The sequence below is a fragment of the Oncorhynchus keta genome, chromosome 1 (genome assembly GCF_023373465.1).
Source record: "Oncorhynchus keta strain PuntledgeMale-10-30-2019 chromosome 1, Oket_V2, whole genome shotgun sequence".
Classification (NCBI taxonomy): Eukaryota; Metazoa; Chordata; class Actinopteri; order Salmoniformes; family Salmonidae; genus Oncorhynchus; species Oncorhynchus keta.
The window spans coordinates 31,440,415-31,460,963 of record NC_068421.1 but is presented as its reverse complement, the minus strand read 5'-3'; the positions used below and the strand labels follow the sequence as shown (position 1 = coordinate 31,460,963).

The following is a 20,549-nucleotide window of genomic DNA, read 5'->3' as shown; positions in this document are numbered from 1 at the left end:
GATTTGTGTAACACTTTTGTGGTTACTACATGATTCCATATGTGTTATTTCATAGTTTTGATGTCTTCACTATTATTCTACAATGTAGAAAATAGTACAAATCAAGAAACTCTGGAATGAGTAGGTGTTCTAAAACTTTGACTGGTACTGTATGTGTGTGTGTAGGAATACAGGTATTCATCTGTGCGTGTGGGCCAGAAATGTGAGACAGACAGACTTCACCTTAGGCTTTGACTTTAATGTCTCTACAGGCAGTCAACATTAGAGCAACAATGACCATGTCCATATATTATACAGTCCATCAATGTCTGTATAGTTTTATAACATCATCATGTAATGTAAACAATGCAACCATGTTACTGTACAGCAATATAACGTTAATGTGCATACAGCACAGGACAACACGGAAACAGCCATGTTACAAATATCACAAATATGGAAAAATATCCTACAAATATTAGAATGTTTACAGCGACAGACAAAATAAAAGCCCTCCTGATAGGGAGGGGCTTCGCTTGTGAATATCTCTAGGATTAACACATTAACCACAGGACAGGAGTGATTGAGGTATACACCTGGCTTTCCACCGGGTGTACAAAACATTGTGAACACCTGCTCTTTCCATAACATACTGTAGACATGAAAGCTATGATCCCTTATTAATCACTTGTTAAACCCACTTCAATCAGTGTTGATGAAGGGGATTTTATGCCTTGAGGGATGGATTGGTATGTGTGCCATTCAGAAGGTGAATGGGCAAGACAAAAGTTAAGTGCCTTTGAACGGGTAGGGTATTAAGTGCCAGGCGCACCGGTTTGAGTGTGTCAAGAACTGTGACGCTGCTTAGTTTTTCACAGTGTCCCGTGTGTATCAAGAATGGTCCACCACCCAAAGGACATCCAGCCAACTTGCCAACTGTGGGACGCAATGGGAGTCAACATGGGCCAGCATCCCTGTGGAGCACCTGACACCTTGCACAGTCCATGCACCGACAAAATATTCTGAAGGTGTTCCTAATGTTTTGTACACCACTCAGGGCAGTGTTGGAGAGGGGAGGGGGTATATTTTGACAGATGGAGGAGAGAGCTACTCTTACACATAGGTCATCTTCACACAGCCCTGGCATTCATGTGCACTACTAACCGCCTTTTGTCAAAAAGAAAAGAAAAACACACATTCTGCTCATAAGCCATACTATACAATATGAGGCTTGTTCCCAGCCCCTAAGGGCGAATTCTGTTCAGTGTTCACTGTGCCTACCCATATGTAGCAATACAACACATCCAGCACACAATGAGAGAGGCAGCTGGGGCCACTTTCACTCAGTTTACAGCTGCAGGCTGATACTGCTCTGACCCGGCGGCCATTTTGGGGTCAATCTCTGAGCTGACGAAGTCGACACTATCGGCTCCTGAAAACAACTTTGGACTAGTGTGATCGGAGTGCTTTTTTACAGTGGGGTTCGCAGGGTCTCTTCTAGTGGTCCTACCCTCATGGTAGACAGACAGACATCCTCTGCACTCTACAGAACCACCCAGCGCTGGCCTGCGGGGTCCTCTCCTCAATCTATCCTCTCACCTTTCCTCTTCACTCCCACCCAGCGCTGGCCTGCGGGGTCCTCTCCTCCATCTATCCTCTCACCTTTCCTCTTCACTCCCTCACAGCGCTGGCCTGCGGGGTCCTCTCCTCCATCTCTCCTCTCACCTTTCCTCTTCACTCCCTCACAGCGCTGGCCTGCGGGGTCCTCTCCTCCATCTCTCCTCTCACCTTTCCTCTTCACTCCCACCCAGCGCTGGCCTGCGGGGTCCTCTCCTCCATCTATCCTCTCACCTTTCCTCTTCACTCCCTCACAGCGCTGGCCTGCGGGGTCCTCTCCTCCATCTCTCCTTTCTTCTTCACTCCCTCACAGCGCTGGCCTGTGGGGTCCACTCCTCCATCTCTCCTCTCACCTTTCCTCTTCACTCCCTCACAGCGCTGGCCTGCGGGGTCCACTCCTCCATATATCCTCTTCACTCCCTCACAGCGCTGGCCTGCGGGGTCCTCTCCTCCATCTCTCCTCTCACCTTTCCTCTTCACTCCCTCACAGCACTGGCCTGCGGGGTCCTCTCCTCCATCTCTCCTCTCACCTTTCCTCTTCACTCCCTCACAGCGCTGGCCTGCGGGGTCCTCTCCTCCATCTCTCCTCTCACCTTTCCTCTTCACTCCCTCACAGCGCTGGCCTGCGGGGTCCTCTCCTCCACCTCTCCTCTCACCTTTCCTCTTCACTCCCTCACAGCGCTGGCCTGCGGGGTCCTCTCCTCCATCTCTCCTCTCACCTTTCCTCTTCACTCCCTCACAGCGCTGGCCTGCGGGGTCCTCTCCTCCATCTCTCCTCTCACCTTTCCTCTTCACTCCCTCACAGCGCTGGCCTGCGGGGTCCTCTCCTCCATCTTTCCTCTTCACTCCCTCACAGCGCTGGCCTGCGGGGTCCTCTCCTCCATCTATCCTCTCACCTTCCCTCTTCACAGCACTGGCCTGCGGGGTCCTCTCCTCCATCTCTCCTCTCACCTTTCCTCTTCACTCCTTCACAGCGCTGGCCTGCGGGGTCCTCTCCTCCATCTCGCCTCTCACCTTTCCTCTTCACTCCCTCACAGCGCTGGCCTGCGGGGTCCTCTCCTCCATCTCTCCTCTCACCTTTCCTCTTCACTCCCTCACAGTGCTGGCCTGTGGGGTCCTCTCGTCCATCTATCCTCTCACCTTTCCTCTTCACTCCCTCACAGCGCTGGCCTGCGGGGTCCTCTCCTCCATCTTTCCTCTTCATTCCCTCACAGCGCTGGCCTGCGGGGTCCTCTCCTCCATCTATCCTCTCACCTTTCCTTTTCACTCCCTCACAGCACTGGCCTGCGGGGTCCTCTCCTCCATCTCTCCTCTCACCTTTCCTCTTCACTCCCTCACAGCGCTAGCCTGCGGGGTCCTCTCCTCCATCTCTCCTCTCACCTTTCCTCTTCACTCCCTCACAGCACTGGCCTGCGGGGTCCTCTCCTCCATCTTTCCTCTCACCTTTCCTCTTCACTCCCTCACAGTGCTGCCCTGCGGGGTCCTCTCCTCCATCTCTCCTCTCACCTTTCCTCTTCACTCCCTCACAGCACTGGCCTGCGGGGTCCTCTCCTCCATCTCTCCTCTCACCTTTCCTCTTCACTCCCTCACAGCGCTGGCCTGCGGGGTCCTCTCCTCCATCTTTCCTCTTCACTCCCTCACAGCGCTGGCCTGCGGGGTCCTCTCCTCCATCTATCCTCTCACCTTTCCTCTTCACTCCCTCACGGCACTGGCCTGCGGGGTCCTCTCCTCCATCTCTCCTCTCACCTTTCCTCTTCACTCCCTCACAGCACGGGCCTGCGGGGTCCTCTCCTCCATCTCTCCTCTCATCTTTCCTCTTCACTCCCTCACAGCGCTGGCCTGGGGGTCCTCTCCTCCATCTCTCCTCTCACCTTTCCTCTTCACTCCCTCACAGCGCTGGCCTGCGGGGTCCTCTCCTCCATCTCTCCTCTCACCTTTCCTCTTCACTCCCTCACAGCCCTGGCCTGCGGGGTCCTCTCCTCCATCTTTCCTCTTCACACAGCGCTGGCCTGCGGGGTCCTCTCCTCCATCTATCCTCTCACCTTCCCTCTTCACAGCACTGGCCTGCGGGGTCCTCTCCTCCATCTCTCCTCTCACCTTTCCTCTTCACTCCTTCACAGCGCTGGCCTGCGGGGTCCTCTCCTCCATCTCGCCTCCCACCTTTCCTCTTCACTCCCTCACAGCGCTGGCCTGCGGGGTCCTCTCCTCCATCTCCCTCTCACCTTTCCTCTTCACTCCCTCACAGTGCTGGCCTGTGGGGTCCTCTCGTCCATCTATCCTTTCACCTTTCCTCTTCACTCCCTCACAGCGCTGGCCTGCGGGGTCCTCTCCTCCATCTTTCCTCTTCATTCCCTCACAGCGCTGGCCTGCGGGGTCCTCTCCTCCATCTATCCTCTCACCTTTCCTTTTCACTCCCTCACAGCACTGGCCTGCGGGGTCCTCTCCTCCATCTCTCCTCTCACCTTCCCTCTTCACTCCCTCACAGCGCTAGCCTGCGGGGTCCTCTCCTCCATCTCTCCTCACCTTTCCTCTTCACTCCCTCACAGCACTGGCCTGCGGGGTCCTCTCCTCCATCTTTCCTCTCACCTTCCTCTTCACTCCCTCACAGTGCTGCCCTGCGGGGTCCTCTCCTCCATCTCTCCTCTCACCTTTCCTCTTCACTCCCTCACAGCACTGGCCTGCGGGGTCCTCTCCTCCATCTCTCCTCTCACCTTTCCTCTTCACTCCCCTCACAGCGCTGGCCTGCGGGGTCCTCTCCTCCATCTTTCCTCTTCACTCCCTCACAGCGCTGGCCTGCGGGGTCCTCTCCTCCATCTATCCTCTCACCTTTCCTCTTCACTCCCTCACGGCACTGGCCTGCGGGGTCCTCTCCTCCATCTCTCCTCTCACCTTTCCTCTTCACTCCCTCACAGCACGGGCCTGCGGGGTCCTCTCCTCCATCTCTCCTCTCATCTTTCCTCTTCACTCCCTCACAGCGCTGGCCTGCGGGGTCCTCTCCTCCATCTCTCCTCTCACCTTTCCTCTTCACTCCCTCACAGCGCTGGCCTGCGGGGTCCTCTCCTCCATCTCTCCTCTCACCTTTCCTCCTCACTCCCTCACAGCGCTAGCCTGCGGGGTCCTCTCCTCCATCTCTCCTCTCACCTTTCCTCTTCACTCCCTCACAGCGCTGGCCTGCGGGGTCCTCTCCTCCATCTCTCCTCTCACCTTTCCTCTTCACTCCCTCACAGCGCTGGCCTGCGGGGTCCACTCCTCCATATATCCTCTTCACTCCCTCACAGCACTGGCCTGCGGGGTCCTCTCCTCCATCTCTCCTCTCACCTTTCCTCTTCACTCCCTCACAGTGCTGGCCTGCGGGGTCCTCTCCTCCATCTCTCCTCTCACCTTTCCTCTTCACTCCCTCACAGTGCTGGCCTGCGGGGTCCTCTCCTCCATCTATCCTCTCACCTTTCCTCTTCACTCCCTCACAGCACTGGCCTGCGGGGTCCTCTCCTCCATCTCTCCTCTCACCTTTCCTCTTCACTCCCTCACAGTGCAGGCCTGCGGGGTCCTCTCCTCCATCTATCCTCTCACCTTTCCTCTTCACTCCCTCACAGCGCTGGCCTGCGGGGTCCTCTCCTCCATCTTTCCTCTTCACTCCCTCACAGCGCTGGCCTGCGGGGTCCTCTCCTCCATCTCTCCTCTCACCTTTCCTCTTCACTCCCTCACAGCGCTGGCCTGCGGGGTCCTCTCCTCCATCTCTCCTCTCACCTTTCCTCTTCACTCCCTCACAGCGCTGGCCTGCGGGGTCCTCTCCTCCATCTCTCCTCTCGCCTTTCCTCTTCACTCCCTCACAGCGCTGGCCTGCGGGGTCCTCTCCTCCATCTCTCCTCTCGCCTTTCCTCTTCACTCCCTCACAGCGCTGGCCTGCGGGGTCTTCTCCTCCATCTCTCCTCTCGCCTTTCCTCTTCACTCCCTCCCAATGATGGCAAATCAATAATGGAAGTGGAGGGAGATGGTGGAATGTAAATGCTTTAAAACAGGAAAGCAGAGCAAAATACAAAGAAATGACAAATGAATATAAATATGGGCAGAACCGGCCTCCATCAGGATATACCTGCAGAAAACAAAACACAAACAAAAAAAGTGTCGTTTTAAATGTATTTTCCATCAGTTTTTTTTCCACCCAGCATGCAAATCCATTCCATCATTATACTGAGCTACTGTTTTCGGAGGGGGCTACTGTTTTCGGAGGGGGCAGTGTGAATGAGAGTGATGGGTACATGCAGCCTATCAGAAGCCTGCTAGATAGTCTGGACACGCCTCTTTCGTGTATCCTAGGCCGGGCACACCTTTTACTGTTTCCAAGCCAAGTGAAAAATACACTTTTTTTCCCCCAGTTCTTCTAAATTACCCATTCGGCTGGCAATAGTGCCTTCTGAATAAGAGAGGAAAGGCACAGAGGAGACAGCAGAGCAACCTGCTCCAGTTCAGAACCAGGAATAATAGAAAATGTACCAGAGAGTCAAACTACACACACAAAGGAAGCACACAAATAAACAATTTGTCCTTGGCTCTGACTGGCATCAGGGTAACGTTTATATCAGGTCAAAGCAGTAATGACTCAAAACTCAAATGCGAATTGGGAAAAAACCTTTAGTACAGTATTCATGTGTTTAAGTTTGTGTGTTGGACTGGACAAACGCTCATGTATGACTGGTTGTGTCGCTGAGTAATGCAAACGTGTTTGTGTGTGTGTGTGTTGCAAGTAGTGGTCTGTGCTGCCTGTCTATCATTGGTCTAATTGTGAGCAGGTCCTGTGTGTGTGTGTGTGTGTGTGTGTGTGTGTGTGTGTGTGTGTGTGTGTGTGTGTGTGTGTGTGTGTGTGTGTGTGTGTGTGGTGTGTGTGTGTGTGTGTGTGTGTGTGTGTGTGGTGTGTGTGTGTGTGTACAGGCCTGTATGGATAATGAGTGCAGTGTGCAGCAGAGCTCAGATTTGCCCATCTTAACTCAATTAAAATGAAGGGAGCAGCAGCTGACCCCCACGTGAACTACTGCTCGGCTCCCATCTCTCCCCTCCTCAGATGAGTCTGTCTCTCTGTCTGTCTGCTCACTAATCATGCTCCCAAACTAGCAACCCAACCTACCTCCCACAAGCACCGCCTGAATGTGAGAAAGAGATGAGGTGTGTTTGGCATGTCTGGCTGATCTTTAAACATACACATTAATGCTCACATATACCAAACACAGACACACAAATCAACAGTCAGGTTTGGGATCAGTTCCATTTCAATTCCAGTCAATTCAGGACATTCCAATTATTTTTCAATTAGGAATATTAGAAATTACTTTCTGAATTGACCACAATCCTGCTGAGTCTCCTTCACATCAGCTACGCAAAGAGTAGTATTTCACTGAGCAGTTATATTAGCTTAAAGTTGAACGTTACTTCTCTTTCTCACACTACCAGCTGACAGTCACACAGCAGCCCAGTGTGTGTGTGTCTGTGTCTGTGTGCGTGTGTGTGTGTGTGTGTCTGTGCCTGTGTGTGTCTGTGCCTGTGTGTGTGTGTGTGTGCGTGTGCCTGTGTGTCTGTGTGTGCCTGTGTGTGTGTGTGTCTGTGTGCTTGGGGTGAGAGAGACATTATCACGCCACTGAGGAAGAGAGGAAGAAAAGAGGGTGTACACAGGAAGAGGGGCGGCAGCAATGTGCACTGACCATTAACAGAGGAAGAGTGAGTGAGTGAGTGAGTGAGTGAGTGAGTGAGTGAGTGAGTGAGTGAGTGAGTGAGTGAGTGAGTGAGTGAGTGAGTGAGTGAGTGAGTGAGTGAGTGAGTGAGTGAGTGAGTGAGTGAGTGTGTGTGTGTGTGTGTGTGTGTGTGTGTGTGTGTGTGTGTGTGTGTGTGTGTGTGTGTGTGTGTGTGTGTGTGTGTGTGTGTGTGTGTGTGTGTGTGTGTGTGTGTGTGTGTGTGTGTGTGTGTGTGTGTGTGTGTGTGTGAGAGAGAGAGAGAGAGAGAGAGAGAGAGAAAGGCCAGGTTATAAATATCCAGCGTTTAACATGTCACAGGAAAATTGAGAGTTGAGCTTGGATGACCGCAGGGAACTAAACTAAAAGTGTGTGAGTGAGAGAGAACGCGCGTGTTTGGGGGAAGTGTGTGTGGGATGCTTTTCTATAGCGATGCTAAACACATTTCTGGCCCCCAAAACATTGACTAGGCTAGGATCAAAAAATGTGTCTGAAAGTGACAGAAAAAAGTACAGCACAGTATATATAGTAAGTTCAGTATAATATGTGCCTCCATAGAGACTGCAGTGTTTCTCCTGACATGGAGACCTGACACCTGCACTGGTCAGTCTGCTCCGTTCTACACAGAGAAAGAGAGAGAGAAACCAGGCAGCTGACCTTCAACAAAACAACCACGACCCCCCTTGCCCAGGACAATCACACCACTTGTGTTTAAGGAGGTGACAAGCAACGTCACCCACCCCCACATCCCACTCCATAATAAACATGCTAAATGTATCTACAGTCCAGTGAGCCACGGGTTAAGCCTTGAGGATACAGGCAGCGTGGGTGCCTCCCTTCGTCTCTCTCTAAAACAAAGGGATGATGGCTCCTCAACCATCTGTTCAGAATGCAACAGCTGTTTGCAGCAGAGCATTTTCGTCTAATTTGCCCGAAAGAGATATTTTAAAAAGCGGGGGCATTTATTTCCATAACGGGCACAGGGCTGGGCACACAGACAACAACAACACATACCCCCTGGCCACCCATTCCTCATTCACCGCGCTCCAGATGGAAATGAAAAGGGAACCTTTATTCTCTCCACCTCCTGCTCTCTAATAGAATGATGAGTGGAGCGGGTAACGACTGCGGGAACACAAGTGAGAGTGATGCGATAGAGAGCCCATCCTAATGGAAGTGACTGACTATATTAGCACAGTACAGTGGTGCGGTGGACATTACATTACCAACGCTCACTAGGCTCATGTTTATGGAGGATAGAGGGAGGGAGGCAACCAGCCCAGCAGATCTGTAAGAACCATTAGTGTCAATATGCTAGCCCAGCACCCGGCAGCCATTACCGCTCCAGGTCTGGAGAACAGTGGAATACCATTAACAGATAACACACTAAGAATAACATTCAGTGACTCTTAAATGATCATTCAGTGCTTATCTGCGTCTCAAATGGCATCCAGTTCCCTACACAGTGCACTACTTAGGAAGTAGGGTGCCCATTTGGGATGCAGGTAGTGTACGGGTGTCAGTGTTAAGGTCAGCGCCTTGCTGCATGCTAATGCTCCCAGCTTTAAAGGCTAGGAGAGTGAGAGAGCTAGCAATTGTGAGGCTAGCGTTGAAGCTATAGTCATGTGACTAACAGTGGGATTGCATCAAACCAACATGGGCGGAAAACTGTTGGACTCTCAATCGTTCCGTGATACATTACTACTTTCGGTCTCTGCTGTCATTGGGTGATCCCTGTGGTGACACCTCTGGAGACTACTGTAAATGAACAACGACTGTGGTCTCACCCTGCCACCACGGCGCCTGCCTCTTTTACCAATGGAAACGACAGGAAGAGAGCAGACACTGACATGTTATCAAGGCATCTGCTCAGATGATCTCATACTAAATAAGACATCCTTCAACCTTTAATGGGACAGCTACCAGCTCTGTTGTCGTCACTCTGTGGATCAGAGCCCCAACACAACTGAGAGGTCAGTGTGTGTTTCTGCGTGCCAGAGTGTTGCATGCCTTTACAGTACAAACCTAATGTGAAAGATCTGCGTTTATGTGTGTATGTCTGAGCTCTGAGTGTGTGGTGTGTGTGTGTGTGTGTATGTCTGAGCTCTGAGTGTGTGGTGTGTGTGTGTGTGTGTGTGTGTGTGTGTGTGTGTGTGTGTGTGTGTGTGTGTATGTCTGAGCTCTGAGTGTGTGTGTGTGTGTGTGTGTGTGTGTGTGTGTGTGTGTGTGTGTGTGTGTGTGTGTGTGTGTGTGTATGTCTGAGCTCTGAGTGGTGTGTGTATGTCTGAGCTCTGAGTGTGTGGTGTGTGTGTTATTGTCTGAGCTCTGAGTGGTGTGTGTGTGGTTGTGTGGTATGTGTGTGTATGTCTGAGCTCTGAGTGTGTGGTGTGTGTGTGTATGTCTGAGCTCTGAGTGGTGTGGTGTGTGTGTATGTCTGGGCTCTGAGTGGTGTGTGTGGCTGTGTGGTGTGTGTATGTCTGAGCTCTGAGTGGTGTGTGTGTGGTGTGTGTATGTCTGAGCTCTGAGTGGTGTGTGTATGTCTGAGCTCTGAGTGTGTGGTGTGTGTGTTATTGTCTGAGCTCTGAGTAGTGTGTGTGTGTGTGTGTGTGTGTGTGTATGTCTGAGTGGTGTGGTGTGTGTGTGTGGTTGTGTGTTCCCAGAATGAATAACCAACAGAAAGATCAGAGCTCAGTGAAACTGTCACGATCTCACACTGATATAAATTGTGACAAAAATATGCCGCTTTCTGCAGCAATAGTGCTTCGCCCTGTGATGTGAGCTCAATACTCACTCTTTACTGTATGATCATTCAGCCTACTGTACCATGTTTCATATCTCTATCATCTCATATAGCCAGCTGACACTACTATTATACCAAATATGGAACAACCATATAAACCAAGACACACTCCTATATGTGTAGTGGGACTCTTGCTCCAGCCTCGCTCCCTGGACCATGGCCAGATGTCCTGAGCTCGCCCCACTGCTCGGTACCATGTTAGCCTTGCATGACAGCCAGCCTTAAACACACACCCGGACAGATGGGTGAAGAGGTGGGCTGCGTCACGTGTAAAGTGAAAGGAGTCAGGGGAATGTGCGTCTTGCTTTTGAATAGCCTCATTCACTCCAACTAGGAACAGTCAAGAGGAGAGATGGTTTCATGCAGATGTGTGTGTGTGTGTGTCTACATTTCTTAGTTGTTTATGAGGGTGAGCCTCTTGGCAGAACTAGAACGACCTTGATCAGCACCAGAGAACATAGGGAGCCTCTCCTCCCTCCCTCCCTTTCTCTCTCTCCGTCCCTCCTTTGCCCTCACATTCATCAAGTGTGTGGTTCTGATCTCCAATCAGCCTCCACTGCCTTCAGGGCTTTCACTGGCCTGCACAGATCACTACACATACACACCTAAGCACGCCGGCAAGACTTCAGCAGGCATCCTTTAACACATTTAGCGTTGGATTAAGTCTGGGCAAAGTTCATGTAAAAAGGTCATGACCAGGATAAATGATTTGAAAGAGAGGGAGGCAGGACGAGAACAAGGGAGAGAGAGAGAAATAAAGAGAGAGTGAGGGAGACAGAACGAGAACAAAGGAGAGAGAGAAATAAAGAGAGAAAGAGTGAGGGAGACAAAACGAGAACAATGGAGAGAGAGAGAAATAAAGAGAGAGAGAGTGAGGGAGGGAGACAGAACGAGAACAAAGGAGAGATAGAGAAATATAGAGAGAGAGTGAGGGGGAGAGAGAGAGAAATAAAGAGAGAGTGTGAGGGGGAGAGAGAGAGAAATAAAGAGAGAGAGTGAGGGAGACAGAACGAGAACAAGGGAGAGAGAGAGAAATAGATAGAATGAGAATAAGGGAAACAGAACGAGAACAAGGGAGAGAGAGAAATAAAGAGAGAGAGTGAGGGAGACAGAACGAGAACAAGAGAGAGAGAGAAATAAAGAGGGAGAGAAATAAAGAGAGAGAGTGAGGGAGGGAGACAGAACGAGAACAAGAGAGAGAGAGAAATAAAGAGAGAGAGAGTGAGGGAGAAAACATTACCCTTTGCTTTCCTACATGCTGCCTCTGCAACTGCTGCCAAGGGACATTAACACTAAAAGGGTTCCATAACACATCATAACTCCATGTTAAATGAAACAACTACGACAAGAGTAGCACCGAGGGCTCTACCGTTCTACACCCCCCATCCCGCCACTCCATCTCGGCCTCACTGCAGTCTTTAGCTGTTGGCATGGCGACAGGTCATTCGTTGCACTTACATTTTGAGAAGTTATTTTTAGAGCGGGTGGCATGATCCCCCCCCAACAACACTCAGGTTACTAGGAGACCGAAGGATTTGAGGATCTTCTCTCAGTCCGAGCCCCAAATGGCACCCTATTCCCTACATATTGCATTACCTTTCATCAGATTCCTACGAGCCCTGGTCAGAAGAAGTGCACTTTGTAGGGAATAGGGTGCCATTTGGGACACATCCGCAGTGCCAGATTACTGGATTACTTCCTTCATACATCTGCTTTACTGTGAGAGAATAACATCATGAAGTTTTTACCCAGCTAAACTAAATCTGTCTGTTCAAAAGCTTGGCCCCTAAACATCTCTCCCTCTCTCTCCCTCTCATTTCTCTCTCTCTCTATCGTGTCGTTCTTCAAATCTCAATTTCTTGCCAAATCCCTCTTCTCACTCCTCTTCCCCAATCCTCTCATTTGTTTTCAAAACCAGGAGGCTCTTTTTATGTTTGTGTTTTTACAGTGCAAAAACAAAGTGACAGTGACAAACCGGACGGGAGGCGACTAAACACACACACACACTCCCAAGACTCTCTTCCGCCTGCCAAATGACAAAACCAGGCCACACCATTTCAATTATGGGGGAGATATTGGATAATAAAATGCTGATGTTGTAGTCTTTAGGAGATGAGCTCTTCCACTGAACCCGTGTTGAGGCCTTCACCAAGAAACAACAACACAGAGAAATGACTCATTTCATGTGGTAACAAAACCTCCAGCAAACATAATGAGCTAATTGTGGCTTTTTGAAGTCAACTCCTTTTTTGGTTCCATGTGTGTTATTCAGTTTCTAAAGCATTTAAGTTACTCTTGCAGTCATTACCAAACAATTTAAATAAAAAAGGACAGTTCATCAAAGTGGCTGGAAATCCAGGATATGAATTATGCTAAAAGGAGAAAGATGGCGGTTCGGCTTCGATTTACGAATATGATCGCGTTGCTTTGGCGGAAAATACTGTGTGTATGTGTCTACCACAAGGAGGTAGTATACTGAAACACTAACAACTAATTAATGATACATTAATGTGTCATATCATTTGATTATGTCAAATGTTCATGTCTAAAACTTTTTAAGCTTTGGTAATGACCCTGGTGTTTAAACAGCATTACTCCTAGGGCCAAGCCTACCTGCCAGAGCCAGAAACATTTCTCTTTCCTTCTCACTCTCTTTCTTTCCTGCTTTCTCTCTCCTCGTTTCTTTCCCTCCCGCAGCGTGCAGGAGCTTCCTTTGTCTGGCATGTGTCACAGACGTGGAGATTTAGGAGCTGAACATAGCAACTGTTAGACAGGCCGTTGAGAAAAAAAGACTCCCAAGGACAGAGGAGAGGAGAGAGGGAGGAAAGAGAGGAAAAGGGGCAGAATGTTTGCGGAGGAGAGGACCACTAGGTTTTTCTCTTCTTTCAGCAGTTTGCTTTAGAACTCTCAGGGGGCCATAGAGCAGAACAACCTACGTATGTCAACATGAAGAGAACTACAGATTAGACTGCTGTCTCCATAAATATTACACACAGGTGGAACACATGCTATGAGCATTTATAATAGCGTATGGCTCCTTAAGATACAACATAATAGCATAAACACAGAGAGCAACTACAGAGAGAGAGAGAGAGAGAGAGAGAGAAAGGATGAGAGAGAAAGAGAGAAAAGAGGGCTGATCTGGGGAGGACAGGAATAGCTAGCTGAATGAAAGAGAAGCCGGGGAGGCGCTGGCAGGGAGCATCGAGGGAGTTGTCTGAGGAGAAACAGTGTCCGTTTGTGGCTGGTGATAATACTTTCCATTCAGCGGGGGCTCGCGGCCGCTCGCTGCTGATTCTCCTGATTGCAGGCTGGCGCCCTGCTGGCGAGTCCAGTGCTGCTGAAATTAAATCCACTCTGTTCGGTTATAAATTATAATGCTCTACAAACAACACCCCCACTGGGGACAAGGAGAGACGGAGGAGAGAGGAGACAGAGGTGAGAGAAAGGGAGGGAGAGTGAATGGGTGAGTGAGGGAGAGACAGAGGAAGGGGGGTAGAAAAAGAGGGAGGATGAGGGAGGGAGAGAGAAACGACAGAAGAAGAAAACAACGAGAGAGACACAGAAGGAACGCTGCAATGTCATCTTGTCCTCACAGATCAGTGCTGCTGCACTCAGAGACCATGTGGACAGAGGGACAAGAGAGAACGGTGTATGTATGTGCATAGGAGAGAACGGTGTATGTGTGTGCATAAGAGAGAACAGTGTATGTGTGTGCATAAGAGAGAACGGTGTATGTGTGTGCATAAGAGAGAACGGTGTATGTGTGTGCATAAGAGAGAACGGTGTATGTGTGTGTAAAAGAGAGAACGGTGTATGTGTGTGTAAAAGAGAGAACGGTGTATGTGTGTGCATAAGAGAGAATGGTGTATGTGTGTATAAGAGAGAACGGTGTATGTGTGTGTAAAAGAGAGAACGGTGTATGTGTGTGAATAAAAGAGAACAGTGTATGTGTGTGCATAAGAGAGAACGGTGTATGTGTGTGCATAAGAGAGAACGGTGTATGTGTGTGCATAAGAGAGAACGGTGTATGTGTGTGTAAAAGAGAGAACGGTGTATGTGTGTGTATAAGAGAGAACGGTGTATGTGTGTGTATAAGAGAGAACGGTGTATGTGTGTGTATAAGAGAGAACGGTGTATGTGTGTGAATAAGAGAGAACGGTGTATGTGTGTGTATAAGAGAGAACGGTGTATGTGTGTGTATAAGAGAGAACGGTGTATGTGTGTGTATAAGAGAGAACGGTGTATGTGTGTGAATAAAAGAGAACGGTGTATGTGTGTGCATAAGAGAGAGCGGTGTATGTGTGTGTATAAGAGAGAACGGTGTATGTTTGTGTATAAGAGAGAACGGTGTATGTTTGTGTATAAGAGAGAACGGTGTATGTTTGTGTATAAGAGAGAACGATGTATGTTTGTGTATAAGAGAGAACGGTGTATGTGTGTGAATAAAAGAGAACGGTGTATGTGTGTGAATAAAAGAGAACGGTGTATGTGTGTGCATAAAAGAGAACGGTGTATGTGTGTGTATAAGAGAGAACGATGTGTGTAAAAGAGAGAACGGTGTATGTGTGTGAATAAAAGAGAACGGTGTATGTGTGTGTATAAGAGAGAACGGTGTATGTGTGTGTATAAGAGAGAACGATGTGTGTGTAAAAGAGAGAACGGTGTATGTGTGTGTATAAGAGAGAGCGGTGTATGTGTGTGTGAATAAAAGAGAACGGTGTATGTGTGTGTATAAGAGAGAACGATGTGTGTGTAAAAGAGAGAACGGTGTATGTGTGTGAATAAAAGAGAACGGTGTATGTGTGTGCATAAGAGAGAACGGTGTATGTGTGTGTATAAGAGAGAACGGTGTATGTGTGTGCATAAGAGAGAACGGTGTATGTGTGTGCATAAGAGAGAACGGTGTGTGTGTGTGTATAAGAGAGAATGGTGTATGTGTGTGCATAAGAGAGAACGGTGTATGTGTGTGTAAAAGAGAGAACGGTGTATGTGTGTGCATAAGAGAGAACGGTGTATGTGTGTGTAAAAGAGAGAACGGTGTATGTGTGTGTATAAGAGAGAACGGTGTATGTGTGTGTATAAGAGAGAACGGTGTATGTGTGTGTATAAGAGAGAACGGTGTATGTGTGTGTATAAGAGAGAACGGTGTATGTGTGTGTATAAGAGAGAACGGTGTATGTGTGTGTATAAGAGAGAACGGTGTATGTGTGTGAATAAAAGAGAACGGTGTATGTGTGTGCATAAGAGAGAACGGTGTATGTGTGTGTATAAGAGAGAATGGTGTATGTGTGTGCATAAGAGAGAACGGTGTATGTGTGTGTATAAGAGAGAACGGTGTATGTGTGTGTATAAGAGAGAACGGTGTATGTGTGTGTATAAGAGAGAACGGTGTATGTGTGTGTATAAGAGAGAACGGTGTATGTGTGTGTATAAGAGAGAACGGTGTATGTGTGTGCATAAGAGAGAACGGTGTATGTGTGTGTATAAGAGAGAACGGTGTATGTGTGTGCATAAGAGAGAACAGTGTATGTGTGTGCATAAGAGAGAACGGTGTATGTGTGTGCATAAGAGAGAACGGTGTATGTGTGTATAAGAGAGAACGGTGTATGTGTGTGTATAAGAGAGAACGGTGTATGTGTGTGTATAAGAGAGAACGGTGTATGTGTGTGTATAAGAGAGAACGGTGTATACGTGTGTGAATAATGAGAATGGTGTATGTGTGTGTGAATAAAAGAGAACGGTGTATGTGTGTGCATAAGAGAGAACGGTGTATGTGTGTGCATAAGAGAGAACGATGTATGTGTGTGCATAAGAGAGAACGGTGTATGTGTGTGTATAAGAGAAAACGGTGTGTGTGCATAAGAGAGAACGGTGTATGTGTGTGTATAAGAGAGAACGGTGTATGTGTGTGTGAATAATGAGAATGGTGTATGTGTGTGAATAAAAGAGAACGGTGTATGTGTGTGCATAAGAGAGAACGGTGTATGTGTGTGTATAAGAGAAAACGGTGTGTGTGCATAAGAGAGAACGGTGTATGTGTGTGTATAAGAGAGAACGGTGTATGTGTGTGTATAAGAGAAAACGGTGTGTGTGCATAAGAGAGAACGGTGTATGTGTGTGTATAAGAGAGAACGGTGTATGTGTGTGAATAAAAGAGAACGGTGTATGTGTGTGTATAAGAGAGAACGGTGTATGTGTGTGTATAAGAGAGAACGGTGTATGCATGTGTATAAGAGAGAACGGTGTATGTGTGTGCATAAGTGAGAACGGTGTATGTGTGTGCATAAGTGAGAACGGTGTATGTGTGTGCATAAGTGAGAACGGTGTATGTGTGTGTATAAGAGTGAACGGTGTATGTGTGTGTATAAGAGAGAACGGTGTATGTGTGTGTATAAGAGAGAACGGTGTATGTGTGTGTATAAGAGAGAACGGTGTATGTGTGTATAAGAGAGAACGGTGTATGTGTGTATAAGAGAGAACGGTGTATGTGTGTGTGTATAAGAGAGAACGGTGTATGTGTGTGTGTATAAGAGAGAACGGTGTATGTGTGTGTATAAGAGAGAACGGTGTATGTGTGTGTATAAGAGAGAACAGTGTATGCGTGTGTATAAGAGAGAACGGTGTATGCATGTGTATAAGAGAGAACGGTGTATGTGTGTGTGCATAAGTGAGAACGGTGTATGTGTGTGCATAAGTGAGAACGGTGTATGTGTGTGCATAAGTGAGAACGGTGTATGTGTGTGTATAAGAGTGAACGGTGTATGTGTGTGTATAAGAGAGAACGGTGTATGTGTGTGTATAAGAGAGAACGGTGTATGTGTGTGTATAAGAGTGAACGGTGTATGTGTGTGTATAAGAGAGAACGGTGTATGTGTGTGTATAAGAGAGAACGGTGTATGTGTGTATAAGAGAGAACGGTGTATGTGTGTGAATAAAAGAGAACGGTGTATGTGTGTGTATAAGAGAGAACGGTGTATGTGTGTATAAGAGAGAACGGTGTATGTGTGTGTGAATAAAAGAGAACGGTGTATGTGTGTGTATAAGAGAGAACGGTGTATGTGTGTATAAGAGAGAACGGTGTATGTGTGTGTATAAGAGAGAACGGTGTATGTGTGTGCATAAGAGAGAACGGTGTATGTGTGTGTATAAGAGAGAACGGTGTATGTGTGTGCATAAGAGAGAACGGTGTATGTGTGTGCATAAGAGAGAACGGTGTATGTGTGTGCATAAGAGAGAACGGTGTATGTGTGTATAAGAGAGAACGGTGTATGTGTGTGTATAAGAGAGAACGGTGTATGTGTGTGTATAAGAGAGAACGGTGTATGTGTGTGTATAAGAGAGAACGGTGTATGTGTGTGTGAATAATGAGAATGGTGTATGTGTGTGTGAATAAAAGAGAACGGTGTATGTGTGTGCATAAGAGAGAACGGTGTATGTGTGTGCATAAGAGAGAACGATGTATGTGTGTGCATAAGAGAGAACGGTGTATGTGTGTGTATAAGAGAAAACGGTGTGTGTGCATAAGAGAGAACGGTGTATGTGTGTGTATAAGAGAGAACGGTGTATGTGTGTGTGAATAATGAGAATGGTGTATGTGTGTGAATAAAAGAGAACGGTGTATGTGTGTGCATAAGAGAGAACGGTGTATGTGTGTGTATAAGAGAAAACGGTGTGTGTGCATAAGAGAGAACGGTGTATGTGTGTGTATAAGAGAGAACGGTGTATGTGTGTGTATAAGAGAAAACGGTGTGTGTGCATAAGAGAGAACGGTGTATGTGTGTGTATAAGAGAGAACGGTGTATGTGTGTGAATAAAAGAGAACGGTGTATGTGTGTGTATAAGAGAGAACGGTGTATGTGTGTGTATAAGAGAGAACGGTGTATGCATGTGTATAAGAGAGAACGGTGTATGTGTGTGCATAAGTGAGAACGGTGTATGTGTGTGCATAAGTGAGAACGGTGTATGTGTGTGCATAAGTGAGAACGGTGTATGTGTGTGTATAAGAGTGAACGGTGTATGTGTGTGTATAAGAGAGAACGGTGTATGTGTGTGTATAAGAGAGAACGGTGTATGTGTGTGTATAAGAGAGAACGGTGTATGTGTGTATAAGAGAGAACGGTGTATGTGTGTATAAGAGAGAACGGTGTATGTGTGTGTGTATAAGAGAGAACGGTGTATGTGTGTGTATAAGAGAGAACGGTGTATGTGTGTGTATAAGAGAGAACAGTGTATGCGTGTGTATAAGAGAGAACGGTGTATGCATGTGTATAAGAGAGAACGGTGTATGTGTGTGCATAAGTGAGAACGGTGTATGTGTGTGCATAAGTGAGAACGGTGTATGTGTGTGCATAAGTGAGAACGGTGTATGTGTGTGTATAAGAGTGAACGGTGTATGTGTGTGTATAAGAGAGAACGGTGTATGTGTGTGTATAAGAGAGAATGGTGTATGTGTGTGTATAAGAGTGAACGGTGTATGTGTGTGTATAAGAGAGAACGGTGTATGTGTGTGTATAAGAGAGAACGGTGTATGTGTGTGTATAAGAGAGAACGGTGTATGTGTGTGAATAAAAGAGAACGGTGTATGTGTGTGTATAAGAGAGAACGGTGTATGTGTGTATAAGAGAGAACGGTGTATGTGTGTGAATAAAAGAGAACGGTGTATGTGTGTGTATAAGAGAGAACGGTGTATGTGTGTGTGAATAAGAGAGAACGGTGTATGTGTGTGTATAAGAGAGAACGGTGTATGTGTGTGTATAAGAGAGAACGGTGTATGTGTGTGTATAAGAGAGAACGGTGTATGTGTGTGTATAAGAGAGAACGGTGTATGTGTGTGAATAAGAGAGAACGGTGTATGTGTGTGTATAAGAGAGAACAGTGTATGTGTGTGTATAAGAGAGAACGGTGTATGTGTGTGTATAAGAGAGAACAGTGTATGTGTGTGTATAAGAGAGAACGGTGTATGTGTGTGTGTATAAGAGAGAACGGTGTATGTGTGTGTATAAGAGAGAACGGTGTATGTGTGTGTATAAGAGAGAACGGTGTATGTGTGTGTATAAGAGAGAACGGTGTATGTGTGTGTATAAGAGAGAACGGTGTATGTGTGTGAATAAGAGAGAACGGTGTATGTGTGTGTAAGAGCAAAAAAAGCAGGGAAGGACAGAGGAAAAGTGACGGTTTAAAATCCTTCTGCACGTGGAGGTAGATGTATTGGGTCTGTAGTGTTAGAACTGTAGCAGGCTGTAAACTACAGTACTTCAGTAGTCACAGCTAGTACTGAACAATGCTCTGAGTCGGCTCCTCATACTGGATCTATTTTCCACACGCTTGCTATAAGACTTACACGATAATATAGAGATGATACAAAGCTTCCTATCCTGTCAAACAGCTTCAGTAACATTGAAGCCGTGTGTGTGTCTGCTGACCCAGATGAGGGGTTGTTTTAGGATCAACACAGTGTGTTCCTCCAGCACTGTATGGGTCTCTGTTGCGCGCCGGTGTGCTCTTTGTCCTTCAGCACAGCTCCGGTCTGGGGATTTGGGACAGCCTGGGTCACACCAGGCCCTTCCACGGGTGACGGCTTTAACAGACGAGATACGTCCCAAATGGCACTCTCGTCCCTATATAGTGCACTACTTTGAACAAAGCCTATCAAACTCTCTCCAGAAGTTCAGTTAGGATTATCTGAATGATCCAATGTTGACCTAAATGACTAATGATGATAAATACAATCCACCTGTGTGTAATCAAGTCTCAGTATAAATGCACCTGCACTGTGATAGTCTCAGAGGTCCGTTAAAAGCGCAGAGAGCATCATGAAGAACAAGGAACACACCAGGCAGGTCCGAGATACTGTTGTGAAGAAGTTTAAAGCCGGATTTGGATACAAAAAGATTTCCCAAGCTTTAAACATCCCAAGGAGCACTGTGCAAGCGATTATATTGAAATGGAAGGAGTATCAGACCACTGCAAATCTACTAAGACCTGGCTGTCCCTCTAAACTTTCAGCTCATACAAGGAGAAGACTGATCAGAGATGCAGCCAAGAGGCCCATGATCACTCTGGATGAACTGCAGAGATCTACAGCTGAGGTGGGACACTCTGTCCATAGGACAACAATCAGTCGTATATTGCACAAATCTGGCCTTTATGGAAGAGTGGCAAGAAGAAAGCCATTTCTTAAAGATATCCATAAAAAGTGTTGTTTAAAGTTTGCCACAAGCCACCTGGGAGACACACCAAACATGTGGAAGAAGGTGCTCTGGTCAGATGAAACCAAAATTGAACTTTTTGGCAACAATGCAAAACGTTATGTTTGGCGTAAAAGCAACACAGCTCATCACCCTGAACACCCCATCCCCACTGTCAAACATGGTGGTGGCAGCATCATGGTTTGGGCCTGCTTTTCTTCAGCAGGGACAGGGAAGATGGTT

The 20,549-nt window shown here is 47.5% G+C and overlaps 1 protein-coding gene across 50 annotated transcripts in view; it reads right to left on the bottom strand.

Annotated features, from left to right (window-relative positions):
• Positions 1 to 217: 217 nt before the first annotated feature.
• Positions 218 to 20,549, bottom strand: part of LOC118373607 (BCAS3 microtubule associated cell migration factor-like) — a 222,985-nt gene continuing 202,653 nt past the window's right edge. For 3 of the 50 annotated variants that reach the window (XM_052521480.1, XM_052521489.1, XM_052521484.1), the window contains 5 exons: positions 4,738 to 5,604; positions 4,423 to 4,674; positions 2,253 to 2,492; positions 1,950 to 2,189; positions 218 to 1,767 (listed from right to left, as the gene is read on the bottom strand). In XM_052521480.1, coding sequence (XP_052377440.1) covers positions 1,562 to 1,767; positions 1,950 to 2,189; positions 2,253 to 2,492; positions 4,423 to 4,674; positions 4,738 to 5,604 — 1,805 coding nt within the window. In that variant the 3' untranslated portion in view covers positions 218 to 1,561. Of the gene's footprint in view, positions 2,190 to 2,240; positions 2,493 to 2,610; positions 2,851 to 3,165; positions 3,406 to 3,467; positions 3,531 to 3,881; positions 4,059 to 4,422; positions 4,675 to 4,737; positions 5,690 to 20,549 lie in introns of those variants that run through there. The other 47 variants (XM_052521668.1, XM_052521717.1, XM_052521728.1 and 44 more) reach the window with 47 other exon arrangements.